Source organism: Hypomesus nipponensis, chromosome 14 (assembly GCF_054491055.1).
Source record: "Hypomesus nipponensis isolate SF chromosome 14, ASM5449105v1, whole genome shotgun sequence".
Classification (NCBI taxonomy): domain Eukaryota; kingdom Metazoa; phylum Chordata; class Actinopteri; order Osmeriformes; family Osmeridae; genus Hypomesus; species Hypomesus nipponensis.
In genome coordinates, this window is record NC_140374.1 from 1,243,872 (window position 1) to 1,265,000 (window position 21,129).

The 21,129-nt window shown below is 48.2% G+C and overlaps 2 protein-coding genes and 1 long non-coding RNA gene across 4 annotated transcripts in view; all 3 read right to left on the reverse strand.

Moving 5' to 3' along the window:
• Positions 1-48: 48 nt before the first annotated feature.
• On the reverse strand, positions 49-1,702 carry LOC146258089 (5-hydroxyisourate hydrolase-like). Of its 2 annotated transcripts, none has more exons than XM_084671422.1 (4): positions 1,413-1,702; positions 976-1,118; positions 604-739; positions 49-502 (listed from the first exon to the last, which is right to left on the reverse strand). In XM_084671422.1, exons 2-4 carry the CDS (start codon positions 1,107-1,109, stop codon positions 413-415), a joined length of 360 nt encoding a protein of 119 aa, XP_084527548.1. In that variant the 5' UTR covers positions 1,110-1,118; positions 1,413-1,702; the 3' UTR covers positions 49-412. The 2 variants fall into 2 exon arrangements, with proteins under 2 accessions (XP_084527548.1, XP_084527547.1); XM_084671421.1 differs by having other exon boundaries at positions 1,400-1,701.
• A 153-nt stretch (positions 1,703-1,855) lies between these two features.
• On the reverse strand, positions 1,856-4,952 carry LOC146258090 (uncharacterized). Its single transcript, XR_014729658.1, has 3 exons — positions 4,878-4,952; positions 3,966-4,018; positions 1,856-3,074 (listed from the first exon to the last, which is right to left on the reverse strand). It is a non-coding gene; the product is annotated as an uncharacterized LOC146258090 (long non-coding RNA).
• Positions 4,953-4,967: 15 nt separating this feature from the next.
• LOC146258091 (RNA-binding Raly-like protein) overlaps positions 4,968-21,129 on the reverse strand; it is a gene marked incomplete at its 3' end in the record, with an annotated part of 29,295 nt that continues 13,133 nt past the window's right edge. Inside the window, exons 3-6 of the mRNA XM_084671700.1 lie at positions 17,151-17,201; positions 7,494-7,660; positions 5,951-6,064; positions 4,968-5,044 (exon numbers count right to left, since the gene is read on the reverse strand). Coding sequence (XP_084527826.1) covers positions 4,968-5,044; positions 5,951-6,064; positions 7,494-7,660; positions 17,151-17,201 — 409 coding nt within the window. The remainder of the gene's footprint in view (positions 5,045-5,950; positions 6,065-7,493; positions 7,661-17,150; positions 17,202-21,129) is intronic.

Consider the following 21,129-nt stretch of genomic DNA (forward strand, 5'->3'; position numbering starts at 1 on the left):
TTCAATCAAACCATGAAATTGTTGGAAACGTATGAGTGTATTAGTGAATTTCGTGTTGTATGTCGATTTATTATATATATATTTTTAAATGGGACATATAAGGCATGTCAATAGTTTTTATTACATTCACAATCACAGGCACAATTATGATAACAATAAGGGGCCTTACATCGAAAACACGAGTTTGCCCTGTGATTCGCTAAGAGAAACTACGTACGCGTCTTCTGAACATGCAACCTTTATGAAACAATGTAATGACTGCCCACATAATATGAATATGGATACAAATAATGATAATCCTATATTATAATAGTCATAGTAATATATCCCACGATAATAACAGTTGTTAGTTGTTGGACCAATATTGTCAATATCGTTGCATTAAAGAGTGGTTGAAATGTTGTAGCAGGGTTCAACTACCCGTGTAGGTGCTGTAGGAGAACCGACTCAGAAGCAGAGGTAGGTGAAATATTTGGTTGGGATTTCTTATGGTGAAAATGATCTATGAAACAAAAAGACACATTCAATATTCAATACATTCACACCAATACCAAGTATTCCTCAGCCAGTCTCAGTTTCATTCGGTAACATAACTTAGGCTACCTCAACATAGGGGTAGAAGGAGGTTTGGTCTAGCGCCTGCCAGTACTGGCCGGTCTCAAAGCGCATTTTGTACATGCCAGGGGTGAGAGCATCGCTTGTGATGAGTCCAGGACAGCGACCATCTTCATCCGTTGTTCTGCAACGGTTGAACTTATTACCGTCTGTCCAAATGAGCTGTGAAGACTATGACAGCTATTGGCTAATTAAACACAATTTTCACCGAATGCGGAATGTGCCCTGTGCCCCCGTTCCTAACCATAGTCACAGGCAATCATAATGGCATTTTAAAAATAAATCGGTCCCAACTCTCAGTACTAGGCTGTACAACACTAGACTATGCACACATTTAAAAGTAGAATGAGGCTGTTTTACCCTACTGTGATGAGGTTCCAAATGAACAGGTTTGAGTCCAGTCGATGCAGACTGAGGGGCAGTCTGGCGGCAGGTAAACCGTCCCCCGTGTTCAACACGTGAGTGGTCAGAGGGCTACTGTCGTGTCCGGACATGGCAGTTTACTGTGGAGAAAAAATGCCAGGTAGTGTCATCGTTCTCATTTACATATCTATTTAAAAGTAACGTTTCATAACCTTACACACCTCAAAGGTCGGTAGGAGAGGTTGAATTACATTTTTTAATTCTGTCACCCCAAGTTAATGAATGCATACTGACACAAGATCATCTGCAACGAAACAATAACCCCCCCCCCCCCCCCCCAAACTCTCTGTTTTTAAAACCTACGGTTGAGAACAAATATATCTGTGAAATTTTAAACATGGAAAATAAAAGTGCTTTTTACCCCAATGTTTTACCTCTTCTGAAAACTTCGCTTGGTTACCATTCAACTGGTCCGACAGAAAAGGTGAAGTGACGGAGAGGTTCCCTAGTGGAAGTAAGTCACTCAGGGTCCCTTACAGAGGTAAACAAACCATCAGGGCTAAAGGTTGAGCCATCTCAAAAACAGCTCCACAGCGGTACACAGTAACACTGTGGTTAATAGAAGTTAGCGCTGCTTGCTGCAGTGTTCATTACAGATTACCAACTTTATCCAGAAACAGATACAGCCAATCCACCGATAAGCCTTCTGAAGATCAGACCGCTCGGATTTGGCACAGCTGTCAATAAGGATTCTGTAGACTATAACATTTCTCAGTTGGGCTATTTGTTAACGATGCTCAACACACCCCCGGGTTAAATATTACAGGCAACCGATTAATCGTTATCGTGACCTATGATTTATAAGAGATGAACACACTTGTTTGTTTTATGAAAAATACCTTTAATACAGTCACAATGTTATAGATTACATTCAGCATTGAATACAAACACAAAATAACAAGCAGAAAAGGTGTCTGCGAGCAAATTAACAATCTTAAAACACGAAGCAATCAGGAAGAGACGGTTTGACTTGAAGAAATATTACATGTCAATTTAGTTTACTGTTAAGTGAATAACCAAATCATTATTTTTCATTGAAACTATTATTTGGGGATTTCACTTATTCTCTTGTTGACAGTATAAAGACAGGAAGCATACAATATATTTTTTTTTTTTTTACTACCAATTTCAGCTTTGGAATATACCACAGTACGTTGATATCAATTCTATTTACAAAGAATATTCATATTTTTGTGATATGGTGGTGAGGTGACGACTACTGACTTATAATCAACAGGAATATTAGTCTCTCTGTCAATGATGGACGAGATATGGTTAGTTGACATGTAAGAATAAACACCTATCTTATATGACATGGATGTGACTGGGACCAGGAGGGTTGCATTTTACAAAGTCAACTCTCATAATCATAATTAATTTCCCCAGTCAAGTAAACACAATAAATCACCAAAGCCATAAGCCCTCACACACGACCCGGGGTGGCTAGCAGGGGCTTGAACTCAACAGCGTCTGATGGGGCCAAACACAGCTGTGTCACACTGACAGGCCTGCTGGTGATGCAGTTGGTGATAACACAGTCCCAACAGCTGTGTCACACCAAGGTGACAAGCACAATGCAAGGGTACAATAGAAACTTCCATGTATTTACTGCAAGAGGACTCTTGAGGATATTGTGTGATGAATACGACTCTGTCTAATCAGTCTCTGTGGCAGTGGATGGATCCCTCCTGTTTTATGGTGACTTGGCAAACATTACACAAATGCTTTTTACATTTCGTGCCCAACAACATAATGAGTCTCTACAACTAAAAAATAAATATTAAAATCATGTACAGTGTGTGTCTTTGTGTGAAGGTAAAGTATCAGTTTTCCCTTTGTAATGTCAATTGTATTTTACATGTTTCAGAGTCCACAGTAACTGTGGAGTATTTTGCAAAGTAGCTATGTACAATACGCTTCGCAAGAAAGAGACCAGCTGTCTCTTGTTGGTGAAGAACGAAGATGGGTCCTTCAGTACATGTCGTCTACGACCGAGGAATGCCACCTCTCTTTGCTGCTCTCTGTTTTTGCTGAGTCTGGTGAGGCGGTTGGAAATGAATAAATATTAAATGAACAAATTAATATTATTCTTCAGGACTGTTGGCAACCAACACAAATATGAAATCTAATTTACAGCAGGCGTTTGCACAGTTGGGTGTAGACTCATCATGTATAGAATGTGTTTACTGTATAGCATCTTATGAACTGTTACTACAGTACTGTGCTGTATCTGATAGTCTTGTGAACTGTGACTACAGTACTGTGCTGTATCTGATAGTCTTGTGAACTGTGACTACAGTACTGTGCTGTATCTGATAGTCTTGTGAACTCTTACTACAGTACTGTGCTGTATCTGATAGTCTTGTGAACTGTGACTACAGTACTGTGTTGTACCTGATAGTCTTGTGAACTCTTACTACAGTACTGTGCTGTATCTGATAGTCTTGTGAACTGTGACTACAGTACTGTGTTGTATCTGATAGTCTTGTGAACTGTGACTACAGTACTGTGCTGTACCTGATAGTCTTGTGAACTGTGACTACAGTACTGTGTTGTATCTGATAGTCTTGTGAACTGTGACTACAGTACTGTGTTGTACCTGATAGTCTTGTGAACTCTTACTACAGTACTGTGCTGTACCTGATAGTCTTGTGAACTGTGACTACAGTACTGTGTTGTACCTGATAGTCTTGTGAACTGTGACTACAGTACTGTGCTGTACCTGATAGTCTTGTGAACTGTGACTACAGTACTGTGCTGTATCTGATAGTCTTGTGAACTGTGACTACAGTACTGTGCTGTATCTGATAGTCTTGTGAACTGTGACTACAGTACTGTGCTGTATCTGATAGTCTTGTGAACTCTGACTACAGTACTGTGCTGTATCTGATAGTCTTGTGAACTGTGACTACAGTACTGTGCTGTACCTGATAGGTGCTCCTCACAGATCTCCCTCCAGGTCTGAGTGATGATTACCTATCTGAGAAAACAGATTGAGAAGAAAAATCAAACTTGCCTTGATGGGAAATTAAGTCTCTACACAATCAGGATATTTCCATCAACAACGTAAATGTAATCAAACATCCATCTGTGGCAACTGCAGTGATCTCTTACAAAGAGTTGACAATAACAAACGGCATGGGACTTTTTCTGCAGAACACTAGACTAGGATGTTTAGATGAGAGCCCACAGATGTTTTTTTGAATCTAGAAACAGAGAGAATGAAAGGGAGATAAACAATACCTTGATGATCTACTATCTGTCTTTCTATAGACAGAGAGAACGAGATATGATGAAGACCTTGACATCTCACTTCCTCTCTCCAGAAACACAGAGAGAGGGAGAGACAGATCAAGGACTGCACCTTGTGTTATCTACTAACACTCCTCCTGCATTGTCTCCAACCCCCCCACCCCCACCCTCTCTTCCTTCCCTCGCTGTTACCAGAGGAACAATAGAACTGCTGGAACAAAGCCACCTCAGCCCACACACCATGACATCCCATAATGAACAGAGGTTGCGCTGGAGGAGGCATTGATGGTGTCAGGCAGGTAGGGGCACCCTGCGGCGTAATTAGAGGTTGTTACGCTCCCTGGAAGCTGAGGGTGGGGTGGAGTCCAAGCCCTCCGAACCCAGCGAAGGAACAATGCTGGCTAATCCGTTTTTACTCTGTCCCTGTTTGTTCAGTTGGAATAATGGACGGGGATTTGCGCGTTAAGTGCGAGTCGATTGCATACATTTGACATTATGTAAGTGCGTTGTTAACGATGGCTGAGGCAGTGAAGGGCTGCAGAGTTGGAGGGTCCAGCAGGTGGCAGTAGAGGCACACAGACACCTACCCTGTGGTGGTGGAGGTGGTCGTCATCACTGGCCTCTCCTGGCTCTGGGCTCTCTCTCTGTCTGTGGAGGCGGAGGGGGAGGGGGAGGGGGGGGGAGTCCTCCAGGCTGCTGACTGAACCCCGGTATGGAGAATCTGACATACTGCCCTCCCTGGTCAGAGGGGAGTCTGGAGGACACACAACCACACACACACAACCAGACACAAACACACACAGTACCACACACACATACGCAAACTGTGAACAAGCTTACCATGCAGCAAATCCTCGTCCATGTAGTACTGAATACCCTGTTTTAACAGTGTGAGCAACACTCCCCTTTTGACTGCACTGACTTTGTTAACATCACCCAATAGGATGCAACTTTTTCTCTTATCACTGAGGCAAGATGTCCTAGTTGATAGCAGATATAATCACTAACAGGCCTAACATTCTCTCTCAACAATATCTGGTGGCAAACAGATTTTCTCTCCTTGCATCGATGAACAGCAGTTTTTGCCATCACATACAATTATCAGCCAAGAGCCAGTGTGTGTATGCGTCTGTGTGTGTGTGTGTGTGTCTGTGTGTGTGTGTGTGTGTCTGTGTGTGTGTCTGTGTGTGTGTGTGTGTGTGTGTCTGTGCGTCTGTGTGTGTCTGTGTGTGTGTGTCTGTGTGTGTGTGTGTCTGTGTGTTTGTCTGTGTGTGTGTGTCTGTGTGTGTGTGTGTCTGTGTGTGTGTGTGTGTGTGTGTCTGTGTGTGTGTGTGTGTCTGTGTGTGTGTGTCTGTGTGTCTGTGTGTGTGTGTGTGTGTGTGTGTGTGTCTGTGTGTGTGTCTGTGTGTGTGTGTCTGTGTGTGTGTGTGTCTGTGTGTGTGTCTGTGTGTGTGTGTGTCAGTGTGTGTCTGTGTGTGTGTCTGTGTGTGTGTGTCTGTGTGTGTCTGTCTTTGTGTGTGTGTCTGTGTGTGTCTGTGTGTGTGTCTGTGTGTGTGTCTGTGTGTGTGTGTGTGGTAGAAACAATAATATCCACAGGAGAATCCTGATAAGCAACCAACAAAGAGCTAGTATCTCAGAGCCAATCACCATCCCTCGCTACCTGCGTGGTCCTTCCTCTGCTTGTCCATCTTGTCCACGCTGTCCAGCAGCCCGTCGATCTGCACCTTGATCTGGGTCAAGTCCCTCTTTATCGCCAGCAGCTCCGCCATCTTCACTGGACCCAGACAGGAAGTCAGACAGGACACATGAGGAAATGAGAGAGGATATAGGAGGAACTTACACAGGATATAGGAGGAAATGAGAGAAACATGAAGGAAGCACAGGTCAGCAGGACCTAACCTGCTCAGTCAACAACCTGCTCAGCCTACAACTTGCTCAGTCAACAACCTGCTCAGTCAACAACCTGCTCAGCCTACAACCTGCTCAGTCAACAACCTGCTCAGCCTACAACCTGCTCAGTCGATAACCTGCTCAGTCTACAACCTGCTCAGCCTACAACCTGCTCAGTCAACAACCTGCTCAGTCAACAACCTGCTCAGCCTACAACCTGCTCAGTCAACAACCTGCTCAGCCTACAACCTGCTCAGTCGATAACCTGCTCAGTCTACAACCTGCTCAGCCTACAACCTGCTCAGTCAACAACCTGCTCAGTCTACAACAGTCTACAAACCTAAACGGTGAGAGAGAGATGGAGGGATTACAGAGGAAGAAGAGAGAGAGAGATGAAGGGAGTGATGGGATGAGAGAGAGGAGAGGAGGCAGGAGAGAGGAGAGGAGGCAGGAGAGAGAGAGGAGAGGAGGCAGGAGAGAGAGGAGAGGAGGCAGGAGAGAGAGAGAGGAGAGGAGAGGAGGCAGGACAACAGAAGCCTCCTGGATGACATCTACTCTAGCACATCTCTTCAGTGAGTCCAGACACCTTGTAGCGCTGCATTCTGTTCTAGCTGCCATGTTAGGATGTTCCTCCTCAAGTAAATGGCCATTGTTTCTTTTCTCACTGTTAAATTAATGGTACACGTTCACACCATCACCAAGCACTGAGAATGACCCTGAAACTCTTTACCGTTAGACGCTTTCCTGATGACCTCTGCAGCTACAAAGGCAATGTAATTTCCCTCTGATGGGCTGGCAGTAAAAGCTATTAAGGCTTGTAATAAACTAGTATAAACAATTCTTATTTGTTATGCACTATTAACTTGGTATAATTGCAGCCCCTGATAGGCTCTACTGAGCTGTAGAGAGACAAAGCCTGAGGTGAAGAGGCTGTTAATGACGAGCCCATCTGGAGCCTGTCTCTGGAGCCTGGAGCTGCCCTGCTCCCCATGAACACAAGCCCTGACACATGGTCCAACACTCCAGTGTGTGGTGTGTGTGTGTGCGTGAGGTGAGTGAGGTGTGTGTGTGTGTGTGCGTGAGGTGAGTGTGGTGTGTGTGTGTGCGTGAGGTGAGTGAGGTGTGTGTGTGTGCGTGAGGTGAGTGAGGTGTGAGGTGGGTGTGAGGTGTGTGGTGTGTGTGTGTGGTGTGTGTGTGTGTGGTGTGTGTGTGAGGTGTGTGTGGTGTGTGTGTGTGTGTGGTGTGTGTGGTGTGTATGTGTGTGGTGTGTGAGGTGTGTGTGTGGTGTGTGTGTGTGGTGTGTGTGTCCTCACACTTAGCCTTGCTGGAAGAGCCCGTCCTGCTCCTGCTCTGTGGCTGGTCTCTGGAGCGATGCAGAGCTGAGGAGGAGGGGGGGGCGCGGGCACGCTTCACCGGGCTGGGCCTCACCGGGCTGGGCCTCACCATCATAGAGGCTGGGACTCTCTGGTACTCAAACACCCTGCAGGGAGACAGGCTAGCAGTCAGACAGGCTGGTAGTCAGACAGGCTGGCAGTCAGACAGGCTGGCAGTCAGACAGGCTGGTAGTCAGACAGGCTGGTAGTCAGACAGGCTGGCAGTCAGACAAGCTAGTAGTCAGACAGGCTGGCAGTCAGACAGGCTGGTTAGACAAGCTGGCAGTCAGACAGGCTGGTAGTCAGACAGGCTAGCAATCAGACAGGCTGGTAGTCAGACAGGCTGGCACCCTGGGTTTAACTAGCAGACATGAAGCAAACACACCATGGCTCAGATCCGGTGTCTCCTGAAGACAGAGGCCTGGTCTTTAAACTATCAGGAACAAAGGACACTGCCTCTGGCACCATACGTATCTGCAGCCCTGAGGGTAACAGCGACCTGAGGGTAACAGCGACCTGATGGTAACAGCGACCTGAGGGTAACAGCGACCTGAGGGTAACAGCGACCTGAGGGTAACAGCGACCTGATGGTAACAGCGACCTGATGGTAACAGCGACCTGAGGGTAACAGCGACCTGATGGTAACAGCGACCTGATGGTAACAGCGACCTGAGGGTAACAGCGACCTGATGGTAACAGCGACCTGAGGGTCACAGCGACCTGAGGGTAACAGCAACCTGATGGTAACAGCGACCTGATGGTAACAGCGACCTGAGGGTAACAGCGACCTGAGGGTAACAGCGACCTGATGGTAACAGCGACCTGAGGGTCACAGCGACCTGAGGGTAACAGCGACCTGATGGTAACAGCGACCTGATGGTAACAGCGACCTGAGGGTAACAGCGACCTGATGGTAACAGCGACCTGAGGGTCACAGCGACCTGAGGGTAACAGCAACCTGATGGTAACAGCGACCTGAGGGTAACAGCGACCTGAGGGTAACAGCGACCTGATGGTAACAGCGACCTGATGGTAACAGCGACCTGAGGGTAACAGCGACCTGAGGGTAACAGCGACCTGAGGGTAACAGCGACCTGATGGTAACAGCGACCTGAGGGTCACAGCGACCTGAGGGTATCAGCGACCTGAGGGTATCAGCGACCTGATGGTAACAGCGACCTGAGGGTAACAGCGACCTGAGGGTATCAGCGACCTGATGGTAACAGCGACCTGAGGGTAACAGCGACCTTTCACTAAATGGTGGGGTCACTATCATCCATATAATGATTACTCAACAGAGTCAAATGACTCTTCTGTTGGAACTCAGCGCCTCAAATCAAGTTTCTCATAAAAGGTTATTTATGCCAATCAACTCTGATTTCCTTGTTTTTAATAGAAATCTTACTTTAGCCAATTTGAGAACAAGTAATCTCATACACTGAACTAAGAGGACTGTATTTCTTGTGTTGTATATACTATGTGGTTACCCTTTCTCTCTCTTTCTCCCTCTCTCTTTCTTTCTCTCCCTCCCTCCCTCTCCCGCTCTCTCTCCTGAGTGGCAGAGAGGGCAGGGGATCAGTCGTACTGCAGTCCAAAAGCCATTCATCTTTCTAAGTGCAGGCTTCCCTTCTGACACAGTGCTGCCTCTGTGTGTGTGTGTGTGTGTGTGTGTGTGTGTGTGTGTGTGTGTGTGTGTGTGTGTGTGTGTGTGTGTGTGTGTGTGAGTGTGTGTGTGTGTGAGTGACTGAGTGTGTGTGTGTGAGTGTGTGAGTGCGTGTGTGTGTGTGTGTGTGTGAGTGAGTGTGTGTGTGCGAGTGTGTGTGTGTGAGTGTGTGAGTGTGTGTGTGTGTGAGTGACTGAGTGTGTGTGTGTGAGTGCGTGTGTGTGTGTGTGTGTGTGAGTGCGTGTGAGTGTGTGTGTGTGTGCAGATGTGCGACAACCCCAGTCTGCACGTGCTTAGTTCTACATGTATGTCACACCAGGATGCTGAGAGTGAACCACTGCGTTGTAGATGGTTCTGAGATAGAAGGAGGCACATCTACGCCCTCAGAGGACCACTCTATCTCCTGTCTCATCGCTGCTGTCATCCAGCTCTCCCCAGACAGACCACGACCCAGCAACACAGCAGCTGCACCAAACAGTGTCCTTACACAATCTATAACACAATCTATCAAGAAACTGAGTTACATAAGAGCAACATTGTGGAGTTCTAATTCACTACATTATGCATGAGGCCCATCCTAAGCGGAAGACGACCAATCTTACAACGCTTTATGTTCTGTTTGTGGAGGGGTGTGGAGGGGTGGGGAGGGGGTGGGGAGGGGTGTGGAGGGGGTGTGGAGGGGTGTGGAGGGGGTGGGGAGGGGGTGTGGAGGGGGTGTGGAGGGGGTGGGGAGGGGGTGTGGAGGGGTGTGGAGGGGTGTGGAGGGGGTGTGGAGGGGTGTGGAGGGGGTGTGGAGGGGTGTGGAGGGGTGTGGAGGGGTGTGGAGGGGTGTGGAGGGGGTGGGGAGGGGGTGTGGAGGGGTGTGGAGGGGGTGTGGAGGGGTGTGGAGGGGTGTGGAGGGGGTGGGGAGGGGGTGTGGAGGGGTGTGGAGGGGGTGTGGAGGGGGTGGGGAGGGGGTGTGGAGGGGTGTGGAGGGGGTGTGGAGGGGGTGTGGAGGGGGTGGGGAGGGGTGTGGATGGGGTGGGGAGGGGGTGGGGAGGGGTGGGGAGGGGTGGGGAGAAACAGACAAATATGAAGCAGGTGGCAAAAAGAAAACTTGAAGGAGGAAGATGAATAGAGACGGAGCTGGAAATAGTTGGTCACCAGCGTGTTTGGAAGCTTGAATGAGCCTTTTCTTCGTTCTGTACTGTAAGTTAATTACAGCTTCAAACTGCCAAACTGTCTGATCTGACATCAGACTTCCCGCCTTTCTTTCCCTCTTTACTTATTGTGTTTTTGGACGGTCTGTGTGGGTGTGTGGCTGTGCATGTGGGTGGGTGTGTGTGGCTGTGTGTGTTTGTGTGTGTCTGAGGATGGAATGGGAGAAGGGGGGGTTCAAGATGGAGAATAAATTAAGCCCAAACAGAAGTCTACAGAAGAGGGGAAATGAGTTCAGACCAAAAACAAGTAAAAAATAGTTTGAACAAGTCGCTGCTGTTGGGCCAGCAGGGTGGGCACAGGCAGGGCGGGAAGAGGAGTGGTGATGTAAAGAGGAAAGTTGGGTTAAGAGAGGGACATTAGAGACATTAGAGAGGGGTATTAGAGAGGGGTATTAGAGAGGGGTATTAGAGAGGGACATTAGAGAGGGGTATTAGAGAGGGGTACTAGAGAGGGACATTAGAGAGGGGTACTAGAGAGGGGTATTAGAGAGGGACATTAGAGAGGGGTATTAGAGAGGGACATTAGAGAGGGACATTAGAGAGGGGTATTAGAGAAGGGTACTAGAGAGGGACATTAGAGAGGGACATTAGAGAGGGTTATTAGAGAGGGGTATTAGAGAGGGGTACTAGAGAGGGACATTAGAGAGGGGTATTAGAGAGGGGTACTAGAGAGGGACATTAGAGAGGGACATTAGAGAGGGGTATTAGAGAGGGACATTAGAGAAGGGTACTAGAGAGGGACATTAGAGAGGGGTATTAGAGAGGGACATTAGAGAGGGGTATTAGAGAGGGACATTAGAGAGGGACATTAGAGAGGGTTATTAGAGAGGGGTATTAGAGAGGGACATTAGAGAAGGGTACTAGAGAGGGACATTAGAGAGGGACATTAAAGAGGGACATTAGAGAGGGGTATTAGAGAGGGGTATTAGAGAGGGACATTAGAGAGGGGTATTAGAGAGGGACATTAGAGAGGGGTATTAGAGAGGGACATTAGAGAGGGGTATTAGAGAGGGACATTAGAGAGGGGTATTAGAGAGGGGTATTTTGAAGAGTCATTTTTGGGGGAAGTAAGATTTTTAGTTAGAAGTTTGACAGAAGTTATGGTTGCTTCAGATGAGCACATGTATTGTCCACAGGTGTGAACCCACACAGAGCAGTACTCTGAAAGGACGGAGCAGGACCTACAGGGAGGGAGCAGGACCTACAGGGAGGGAGCAGGACCTACAGGGAGGGAGCAGGACCTACAGGGAGGGAGCAGGACCTACAGGGAGGGAGCAGGATCTACAGGGAGGGAGCAGGACCTACAGGGAGGGAGCAGGACCTACAGGGAGGGAGCAGGACCTACAGGGAGGGAGCAGGATCTACAGGGAGGGAGGAGGACCTACAGGGAGGGAGCAGGATCTACAGGGAGGGAGGAGGACCTACAGGGAGGGAGCAGGACCTACAGGGAGGGAGCAGGATCTACAGGGAGGGAGCAGGACCTACAGGGAGGGAGCAGGATCTACAGGGAGGGAGCAGGACCTACAGGGAGGGAGCAGGATCTACAGGGAGGGAGCAGGATCTAAAGGGTCTCGGTTTGTAGAAACAAAAACCTGCACTTGTAGTCACACAGAATCATTCCTATTGATTCTTACATATATATAATATATGACATGATATATAATACAGTACACTATATATCTGATGCTTGTCTGTGGTATATCCTGGTAGTATACACTGGTGGTATATCCTGGTGGTATATCCTGGTGGTATATCCTGGTGGTATATACTGGTGGTATATCTTGGTGGTATATTCTGGTGGTATATCCTGGTGGTATATCTTGGTGGTATATACTGGTGGTATATCCTGGTGGTATATCCTGGTGGTATATCCTGGTGATATATCTTGGTGGTATATTCTGGTGGTATATCTTGGTGGTATATCCTGGTGGTATATCCTGTGGAGAGCATACTATAACTGTCTGGCTCCTAGTAACTTCTTCTTACTTTTCCATGAAGGCTTTGAGAATTCACCCCCATGACATCCAGTAACATGAACTCAGCAGACAGATTTCTACATTTCAGCTCTTCTGAAAAACAGAACATGCCAAAGGCCACACTGAGCTGACTAAGGAAAGTCTGAATCCTGATGTTTATTGTACATGTGAATTACACAGTGACAAAGCAAAGTCTATGAAGGACAGTGTGGTACTTTGCCACCACTGTACCTTGGTAAGCTTTTAATCCGCACCCAAGCAGATAACTGCCAATAAATATTTACACAACTGACACAGGGCCTCAACTGACACGCAGGCTGAAGGAGAAACCCTCCGAGGCTGTCGTCTCATTTAGGCTGTCGTCTCATTTAGGCTGTCGTCTCATTTAGGCTGTCGTCTCATTTAGGCTGTCGTCTCATTTAGGCTGTCGTCTCATTTAGGCTGTCGTCTCATTTAGGCTGTCGTCTCATTTCCTACAGACACACAGTTTATGAGCATGTCTGGAACACAGATAGGGACTTGGTGCTCTGTCATTCCTGATGTGTGTGTGTGCGTGTGTGTGTGTGTGACAGAGACAAAAGAGAAAAACAGTTTGCGTGGAAAAGTGTCTTAAATGTCTTATTCCGTCATTGGGGCGTAAATCAAATGCCGAGTATTTAACGTTCTAACCCAGTCTGAACGTGTAATGCAGTCTAATCCAAATGTAATGTTTCGAAGGCGTCCTCGTTTTAGGGACACGGGGATTCTATGGCAAAAACGATCTGATGGTTCCTGTCCTGACCCTAGCCCAGCCAAATCTCTGAACAATCTGAGCAATACAGTACTTTTCACTGAGACTGTCGGTAGACCCTGTCAAGCTGGATACAATGGCCACTGATTGTGAAGCAGATGCTCTTAAAGGGCCAGCGGCCCACTTTATTAGTCTCCTCCACAGAGACCCAGAGAGGCTCCCACTCTGGGGGCTGCATGGAGGGAGAAGGGAGGCTGGCCTCACTCTGGGGGCTGAGTGGAGGGAGAAGGGAGGCTGGCCTCACTCTGGGGGCTGCATGGAGGGAGAAGGGAGGCTGGCCTCACTCTGGGGGCTGAGTGGAGGGAGAAGGGAGGCTGGCCTCACTCTGGGGGCTGCATGGAGGGAGAAGGGAGGCTGGCCTCACTCTGGGGGCTGAGTGGAGGGAGAAGGGAGGCTGGCCTCACTCTGGGGGCTGCATGGAGGGAGAAGGGACGCTGGCCTCACTCTGGGGGCTGAGTGGAGGGAGAAGGGAGGCTGGCCTCACTCTGGGGGCTGCATGGAGGGAGTAGGGAGGCTGGCCTCACTCTGGGGGCTGAGTGGAGGGATAAGGGAGGCTGGCCTCACTCTGGGGGGCTGCATGGAGGGAGAAGGGAGGCTGGCCTCACTCTGGGGGCTGCATGGAGGGAGAAGGGAGGCTGGCCTCACTCTGGGGGCTGCATGGAGGGAGAAGGGAGGCTGGCCTCACTCTGGGGGCTGCATGGAGGGAGAAGGGAGGCTGGCCTCACTCTGGGGGCTGCGTGGAGGGAGAAGGGAGGCTGGCCTCACTCTGGGGGCTGCATGGAGGGAGAAGGGAGGCTGGCCTCACTCTGGGGGCTGCATGGAGGGAGAAGGGAGGCTGGCCTCACTCTGGGGGCTGCGTGGAGGGAGAAGGGAGGCTGGCCTCACTCTGGGGGCTGCATGGAGGGAGAAGGGAGGCTGGCCTCACTCTGGGGGCTGCATGGAGGGAGAAGGGAGGCTGGCCTCACTGGGGGCTGCATGGAGGGAGGCTGGGTTGAGAAACATGACAGAGGAGGAAGAGGCTCCTGAGGTGAATGCTGACTCCATCTAACTGACTCTATCTAACTGACTCCATCTAAATGACTCCATTTAACTGACTCTATCTAACTGACTCTATCTAACTGACTCCATCTAAATGACTCCATCTAACTGACTCTATCTAACTGACTCTATCTAACTGACTCTATCTAACTGACTCTATCTAACTGACTCCATCTAACTGACTCCATCTAACTGACTCCATCTAACTGACTCCATCTAACTGACTCTATCTAACTGACTCCATCTAACTGACTCCATCTAACTGACTCCATCTAACTGTCTCTATCTAACTGACTCTATCTAACTGACTCTATCTAATTGATTCTTTCTAAAGAGGTTTGCTTCCAAGCTAGCAAATAAGAGGACTCGTTTTTCATAATGTCAGCCTACCCCCCCCCCCCCCCCCTTCCCTCCGTCTCCCTCCTTCCACTCATACGCTGTTTGCTCTAGCCTTTCTCTCCAGCAGTGTTAAGTTCCCCCTGACTGGGTGCCCCAGGCGATGTTTCTACACAGAGCGCTCAGCCATGCAGAACGACCAGCGCTTGCTGGGCTGTGAAATCTCCCCTGGCTGCAGACACCGCAGGGCACGCCAGGTCATGTGGACATAGGGAGGGTCAACAAACACTTTCACCAGCCTCCCTAGACTACTCCAGCCCAGGATCATCATATCCAGCTAGCTGATGCAGGGAGTTAGATTCTGGTTTCACAAAACACACACACACACACTGATGGTGAAACGGAGGAGAGAGAGAAGGCTGGGAGCTGGAGGAGGAGTTAGGGTTGTAGTGGGCCACAGTAGAGGACATTCACAAACTCCACACACAAAATGATGAAAACCTACAAGGCCAAATAAGTCCTTACAGGAAGGAATATCCTGTTGAGCTGTGATTTGATATTAAAGAATATTAAGTGAGGCCTTGGAACCTCCACCAACAGGAGCCGAAACACACACACAAATCACCGGACTTTGGGAAAATGTTTTCCTTTAAAAGTCCCCTTAGCTACCTCTGACGGCAGCAGATTCTCCTCAGCAATATGAAAACGCTGAGTTTCAGTGTACAGAAACTGGAGCTGTGTGACATTCAGGGGACTGTTCCACAGGGGCAGTCTGTCACCAAGCCTCGCAGGCCACCAAGGACAAACCAGCAACGCCCGGCTTCCACGGAAAAGACTTCAAGGTGCCTCCACTCATCCCTGGCTTGTGAACTAAGCTGTTGTGCCCTTGGCGTAATGTGACTTGCAATTATGCGTTCATCCTAAACAATACACAGTATGATAAACAGAAAGACATACAATGTGTACATGAATGATACTATTTCCTTTTTCCGGTCCTCTCTATGCATACAGAAAGTCTGCAGCTCTTCGAAATCAGTAGAAATGCTTTCTCAGTCACACTGACTCAGTCTGAAACAGCCCCTCCTCCCCTCCTTTCCCCAGCACTTCTCTTAGCTTATCGCTCCTCTATACAGCTCTCCTCATCAGTGCCTGCCAAAGAGAGCCCCCTGAGCCAATCAAAGCACAGCTAATTACCCCCATTCAAGTGCAGCCTGGAGGCCAGGCGGGAGATAGCTTTGAGGCTCCCTGCAGAACCCCAGCTAAAGCGTTTTCCTCCCTCAAGCCTTTTCACCATCAAGCCGCACTATTATCGCTGGTTGTACGCAATCCGTGCAGTTACCGAAGGAAAATCCACTGTCTTTTGTGTTATGGAGTCCTTTGTGCCAGGCGGGGAAGCAGGGGGCTGGAGGGAACATGCAGGGAGATGTAGTTCTTAAGAGTGACACCGGGGGTCTAACTCTGCGTAGCTCTGCCAGGCTGACTGCCTCTCTCAAAGACAAGTGGAGAGAGAGAGAGAGAGAGAGAGAGAGAGAGAGAGAGAGAGAGAGAGAGAGAGAGAGAGAGAGAGAGAGAGAGAGAGAGAGAGAGAGAGAGAGAGAGAGAGAGAGAGAGAGAGAGAGAGAGAGAGAGAGAGAGAGAGAGAGAGAGAGAGAGAGAGAGAGAGAGAGAGAGAGAGAAAGAGAGAGAAAGCTGAGAGTCTGGAGAGTTGGACTGGGTATAACAGTGTTCTAAGAGGACCTGCAGTAAAGTGACACTCGAGCATGTCTCAAGATAAGCCACTAAAGCAGAAGGCCACATGAATGCAGAAACACTCTCACTGATTATCTCAGAACACTCCTTGATGTCGCTACTAAAGCAGTAGTCTCCATAAACTTGGACCAATAAGCTCCAGACATCTCTAACCTTTGACCAATAAGGTCCAAACATCTCTAAACTTTGACCTCATGGACGCTATGTCCTGGCTTCTGCGGTTCTCCTGCAGTTTAACAACACGACTGATGGTAGAACATCTACCACATAACAGCTGCTGCTCTCTCCCTGCCTCCATCATCCCCTGCCTCCATCACCCCCTGCCTCCAGCACCCCCTGCCTCCATCACCCCCTGCCTCCATCACCCCCTGCCTCCATCACCCCCTGCCTCCAGCACCCCCTGCCTCCATCACCCCCTGCCTCCAGCACCCCCTGCCTCCATCACCCCCTGCCTCCATCACCCCCTGCCTCCATCACCCCCTGCTTCCATCATCCCCTGCCTCCATCACCCCCTGCCTCCATCACCCCAGCCCTTATCTTCTGCCTCGACCACTGACATCTGTCAGGTGGCTGTTGTGTATGATTTTCTCTTGGCAGGAGGAAGAACATTAATAGAAAGATGAAACGCATTACACAAATCTAATAATTATTAATATTAAATAACACCACCTCAACCAACTCTCCAGTCCATGACTCTGACTGACTGCACTGAAATAACACTCGTGTTTTGACTAAACATCATGTCACTCTAACACTCGTCCTCCAGTAAACTGCAGGAATAACAGAGACTACAGAGAGCTGGATCTGAAGTAAGAGTTTAGGCGAGAGCCGGTCCAAGGCTCCTACCTGTCATAGATGTCATCTGGATAGCTGTCATACTCCACGTCATAGTCAGACCTGAGGAGGAAGAGAGAGACAGAATGAGTGAGGGAGGGAGAGGAAAAGGGAAAAAGAGGAGAGAAAATTACATAAAAAAGAGACAGAGAGAAGGAGAGAGAGGGAGAGGAGGGTGAAAATTACAGAGACAGCGAGAGAAGGAGAGAGAAAGAGAATGACAGAGAGAGAGAGAATGACAGAGAGAGAGAATGACAGAGAGAGAGAGAATGACAGATAGAGAGAGACAAAGAGAGATAAAATGACAGATGTGGGGGAGGGGGGGGGGGGGGTAGAGCGTCTGTCAGGCCTGAAGAACAGAACATCACTCCAGTAAGAGGGATGGCAGGCTGGTGTATGGAACAGACAGATTAACACAGACAGCTACAGCTGTGATAGGCTTTAATATCACACCCGTAACCTTGGCTCCTGTGTGATACGAGTCACTCCAAAGACAACCCAGCCCCTCACTCTCACGGCATCTCTCTCCGTCTCCTTCACCTGTGTGTGGCTTTCAGTCTGTGTGTGTGTGTGTGTGAGTGTGTGAGTGTGTTTGTGCGTGTGTGTGTGTGTGCGTGCGCACAGTGTGTGCATGTGTACAGTGCGTGTGTGTTTTGACCTTGCATGGTAAGAGGAATGTGCTGTGCTGCCGTCTAAAAGCTTCGACAGTTCCGGACAGTTCCGGTCCATTATTAAAGACATGGCTGAATGGGTTTTAAAATCACTGGTTCTGGTCATCTTGGTCAAATAACAGACTCTTATGTTTGAGAGCTCACACAGAGAAGGAGAGGAGAAAATAATACGAGGTATGGGAGTCAGGTGGCTGAGCGGTTAGGGAGTCAGGCTAGTAATCTGATGGTTGCTAGTTCAATTCCTGGCCATGCCAAATGACTTTCTGTCCTTGGGCAAGGCACTTCACTCCCTGTACTTACTGTAAGTCGCTCTGGATAAGTGTCTGCCAAATGACTAAATGTAAATGTACGTAAGATACTGAAGGACATACAGTATCATGGAGCAACTTGATGAAAATGAAATAAATAATAGGGTTATGGATATGGTTGTTTTATTGTATTGATTAAAAATTATTACAGTAAATGGAAGCTATTCAGATCATGTAAACTGGTCAAATGGATTAAATTAAAACAATTCCTCTGTCAATCTGCCTGTCTATCTATCTGCCTGCCTGTGTCTGTCTGTCTGTCTGTGTCTGTCTGTCTGTCTGTCTGTCTGTCTGTCTGTCTGTCTGTGTCTGCCCATCTATCTATATATATCACACACACCCACATACTGTACACACACCCCATCCATCAAGTCAAGCTTTAGCCTCTGGCTTTCAATGTAACCCCCCCCACACACACTCACACATACACACTCACACACACACTCACACACTGTAGGGGACCAAACAGTCTTTCTTCTGCTGCCCGACACAGCAGTAGCAGCAACACTCACACCCTCTCCCTGCTCCCACAGGGACAGGACACTCTCTCAGAGGCCATGGGGTCAAACTCAGAGTCACCAGCACGCCTGTCTTATCACCAGAAGCAGATCCAGAGAGAGAGAGATAGAGAGACAGAGAGAGAGAGAGATGGAGAGATAGAGACAGAGAGAGAGAGATGGAAAGAGACAGAGAAAGAGATGGAGAGAGAGAGAGAGAGAGAGAGAGAGAGAGAGAGAGAGAGAGAGAGAGAGAGAGAGAGAGAGAGAGAGAGAGCAGTGTATGGCAGGTGTGCTGGAATCTCATAAGAGAAAAAATACATAAATTGAGTTTGAGATTAAGAAACTCCAGCAATGAGACTATATTCACAGGAGGATCAATATCCATCCCAGCCCCCAGCAACAAGCCATTTCACTGAGGAGTCTGGATAACAAAGAGAACACCCAACCATTAGAGGGAGACAGAAAGAGGGGGAAGGGAGAGAGAGAGAGATAGATAGATAGAGAGAAAGGGAAAGAGATCGAGAAGGAGAGAGAGTTTATCAACATTAGCTTCAAACTCCCATGCACCATCTCCTCCAGTTGTCAGTAGCTCCACATCCAGCTCAGGGGCCGCCCTGTGTTCCAAATCAAACACCTCGCATGTCCAGCCCCATTCATCTTCATCAACTTCACTAAGTATTAATCAGCATATAACTATATTATTGATTCCTGGCACTGCCAAGCTGCCTGCTCCTCAGTATTGACCTGTGTACAACAATGCAGTGAACCATTTCTATTGAGCTGTGTATAACCAAGCATTTAACTAGTGCTATTGATCCACTAGGAGCACATCAGCCGGGACTCTACACAGCACTAATGGCTGTTTTGTTTCATAGATTGATGATAGCTACCTCCACGCTTGTAATAAGATGTTTTAGATGATACTGTACAACTTAACATATCTATTGAAGCGTCATTTATTTCAGTTGTCTGCTCTCTCCTAATTGGCCCTTTGGTTCACTCTGTTCTGATTGGGTGGTACTGTATATAGACGTCCTGCTATCATTAGACAATCCACCGGTTTCCCCTATGAGCCAGGTGACTTGTCAATAATCGTAGAGCAGGCAGAAGCATTTACAGCTAAACTTCATTATTAACCCTGGATCACATTCAGGGAGAGGAAATCTGTATTTTCACTGAGTTCTTCTCGGTTTTCTCTCTTGTACAGGCAGTTAAAAGAAGTTCAACGGGTATGTCTGACAGAGATAAACTACTTTGCACACCTCTTTCAGATGAAAAGCACCAAAAGTTCTCAAAGGTGGTGTGAGAGAGGAGAAAATAGGTGAAGTGAGCTAGAAAACACCAGACGATGTGGAGGTAAGCTGAGGTGAAAACAGGTGGCACTAAAGAGGTACTGAGCTAAGAGAGTGGAGGGAACAGGGAGGAAGAGTATCTATATTTGACTACCTACTTTTCAAGCCACACAATGAGAATGAGATTCGGCATGTTTGTAAGAATCTCTACAACAGTTGGGTTGGTTCTTTAATAATGTGCTTGTGTTGCCGTAATTATTGTGCTACTGTCTAGTTTACACACACTTTCTTTGTTTCTTTCTCTCTCTCCATCTCTCTCCCTCTCTCTCTCTCCCCCTCTCTCTCTCTCTCTCTCTCTCTCTCTCCATCTCTCTCCCTCTCTCTCTCTCTCTCCCTCTCTCTCTCTCTCTCTCTCTCTCTCCCTCTCTCTCTCTCTCTCTCTCTATCTCCCTCTCTCTCTCTCTCTCTCTCTCTCTCTCTCTCTCACACACACAGTCAAAGTGAGATGAGGTGTTCGTGCTGTCGGCCTGCTCCAGCTGGAGGTCTGCTCCTAGGGGCAGAGCAGATTTATTCTGATTTAATGTTCACCCTCACAAGTCTGCTGCAATGTCATAAATCAGGCCTGCCGTAGCGTGGCATGTGCCGTAGCGTTGCCGGGGTAATGGGCCGCACAGCTGACTCCCTGCCACTTCAGCTCTCCTCAAATCGAAGGGCGGGTCCGGGCGTTCAGGCTGAGTTACGGATCACAGCATCGGCCAGAGACTGCAAATGCATCGCCTGTCCTGGAGGGTGGCAGAGGTAAAGATCTGGCAGCCCACAGAGAAGAGCTGCAGGACGAGGGGAGAGAGAGAGGTGTTGGAGAGGGTGAGACGTCACCATGGAGACTGTGTCTCTCTGGGGTCCTCCCTCCTCCAGGGGGCTCAGGGTTAAGTGGTGTCAAAGCCCTGTCATTATTCAACTGTTATTTTACTGTTCAAAAGAAGCGCTGATTCATCTTGTTCTATCAAATAGTCTCGGCGGGACTGACTGGAGGACAAAGACATCATTACAGAGTTCTGCTCACCTCTTATCTCTCTCTTCATCTCACCCTTTTGTCTTATTCTTTGTTATGTTAACTCTCTCTCCCGTTTTCTTTCTATCCAACTGTTTACTGTTTCATTTCTGTTTTATTTATCTCTCCCTCTCTCTCCCAATATAGCTCCCCCCACAATCTCTACAAT

Excerpts from the sequence above, each read along its gene's own strand:
- LOC146258089 (XM_084671422.1), bottom strand. The coding sequence starts at position 1,109 with ATGTCCGGACACGACAGTAGCCCTCTGACCACTCACGTGTTGAACACG. Across the intron at positions 740-975 it reads TGGAACCTCATCACAGTAGG|AACAACGGATGAAGATGGTC; the intron begins GTAAAACAGCCT and ends CAACCGTTGCAG. Across the intron at positions 503-603 it reads CCTTCTACCCCTATGTTGAG|ATCATTTTCACCATAAGAAA; the intron begins GTAGCCTAAGTT and ends TTTGTTTCATAG.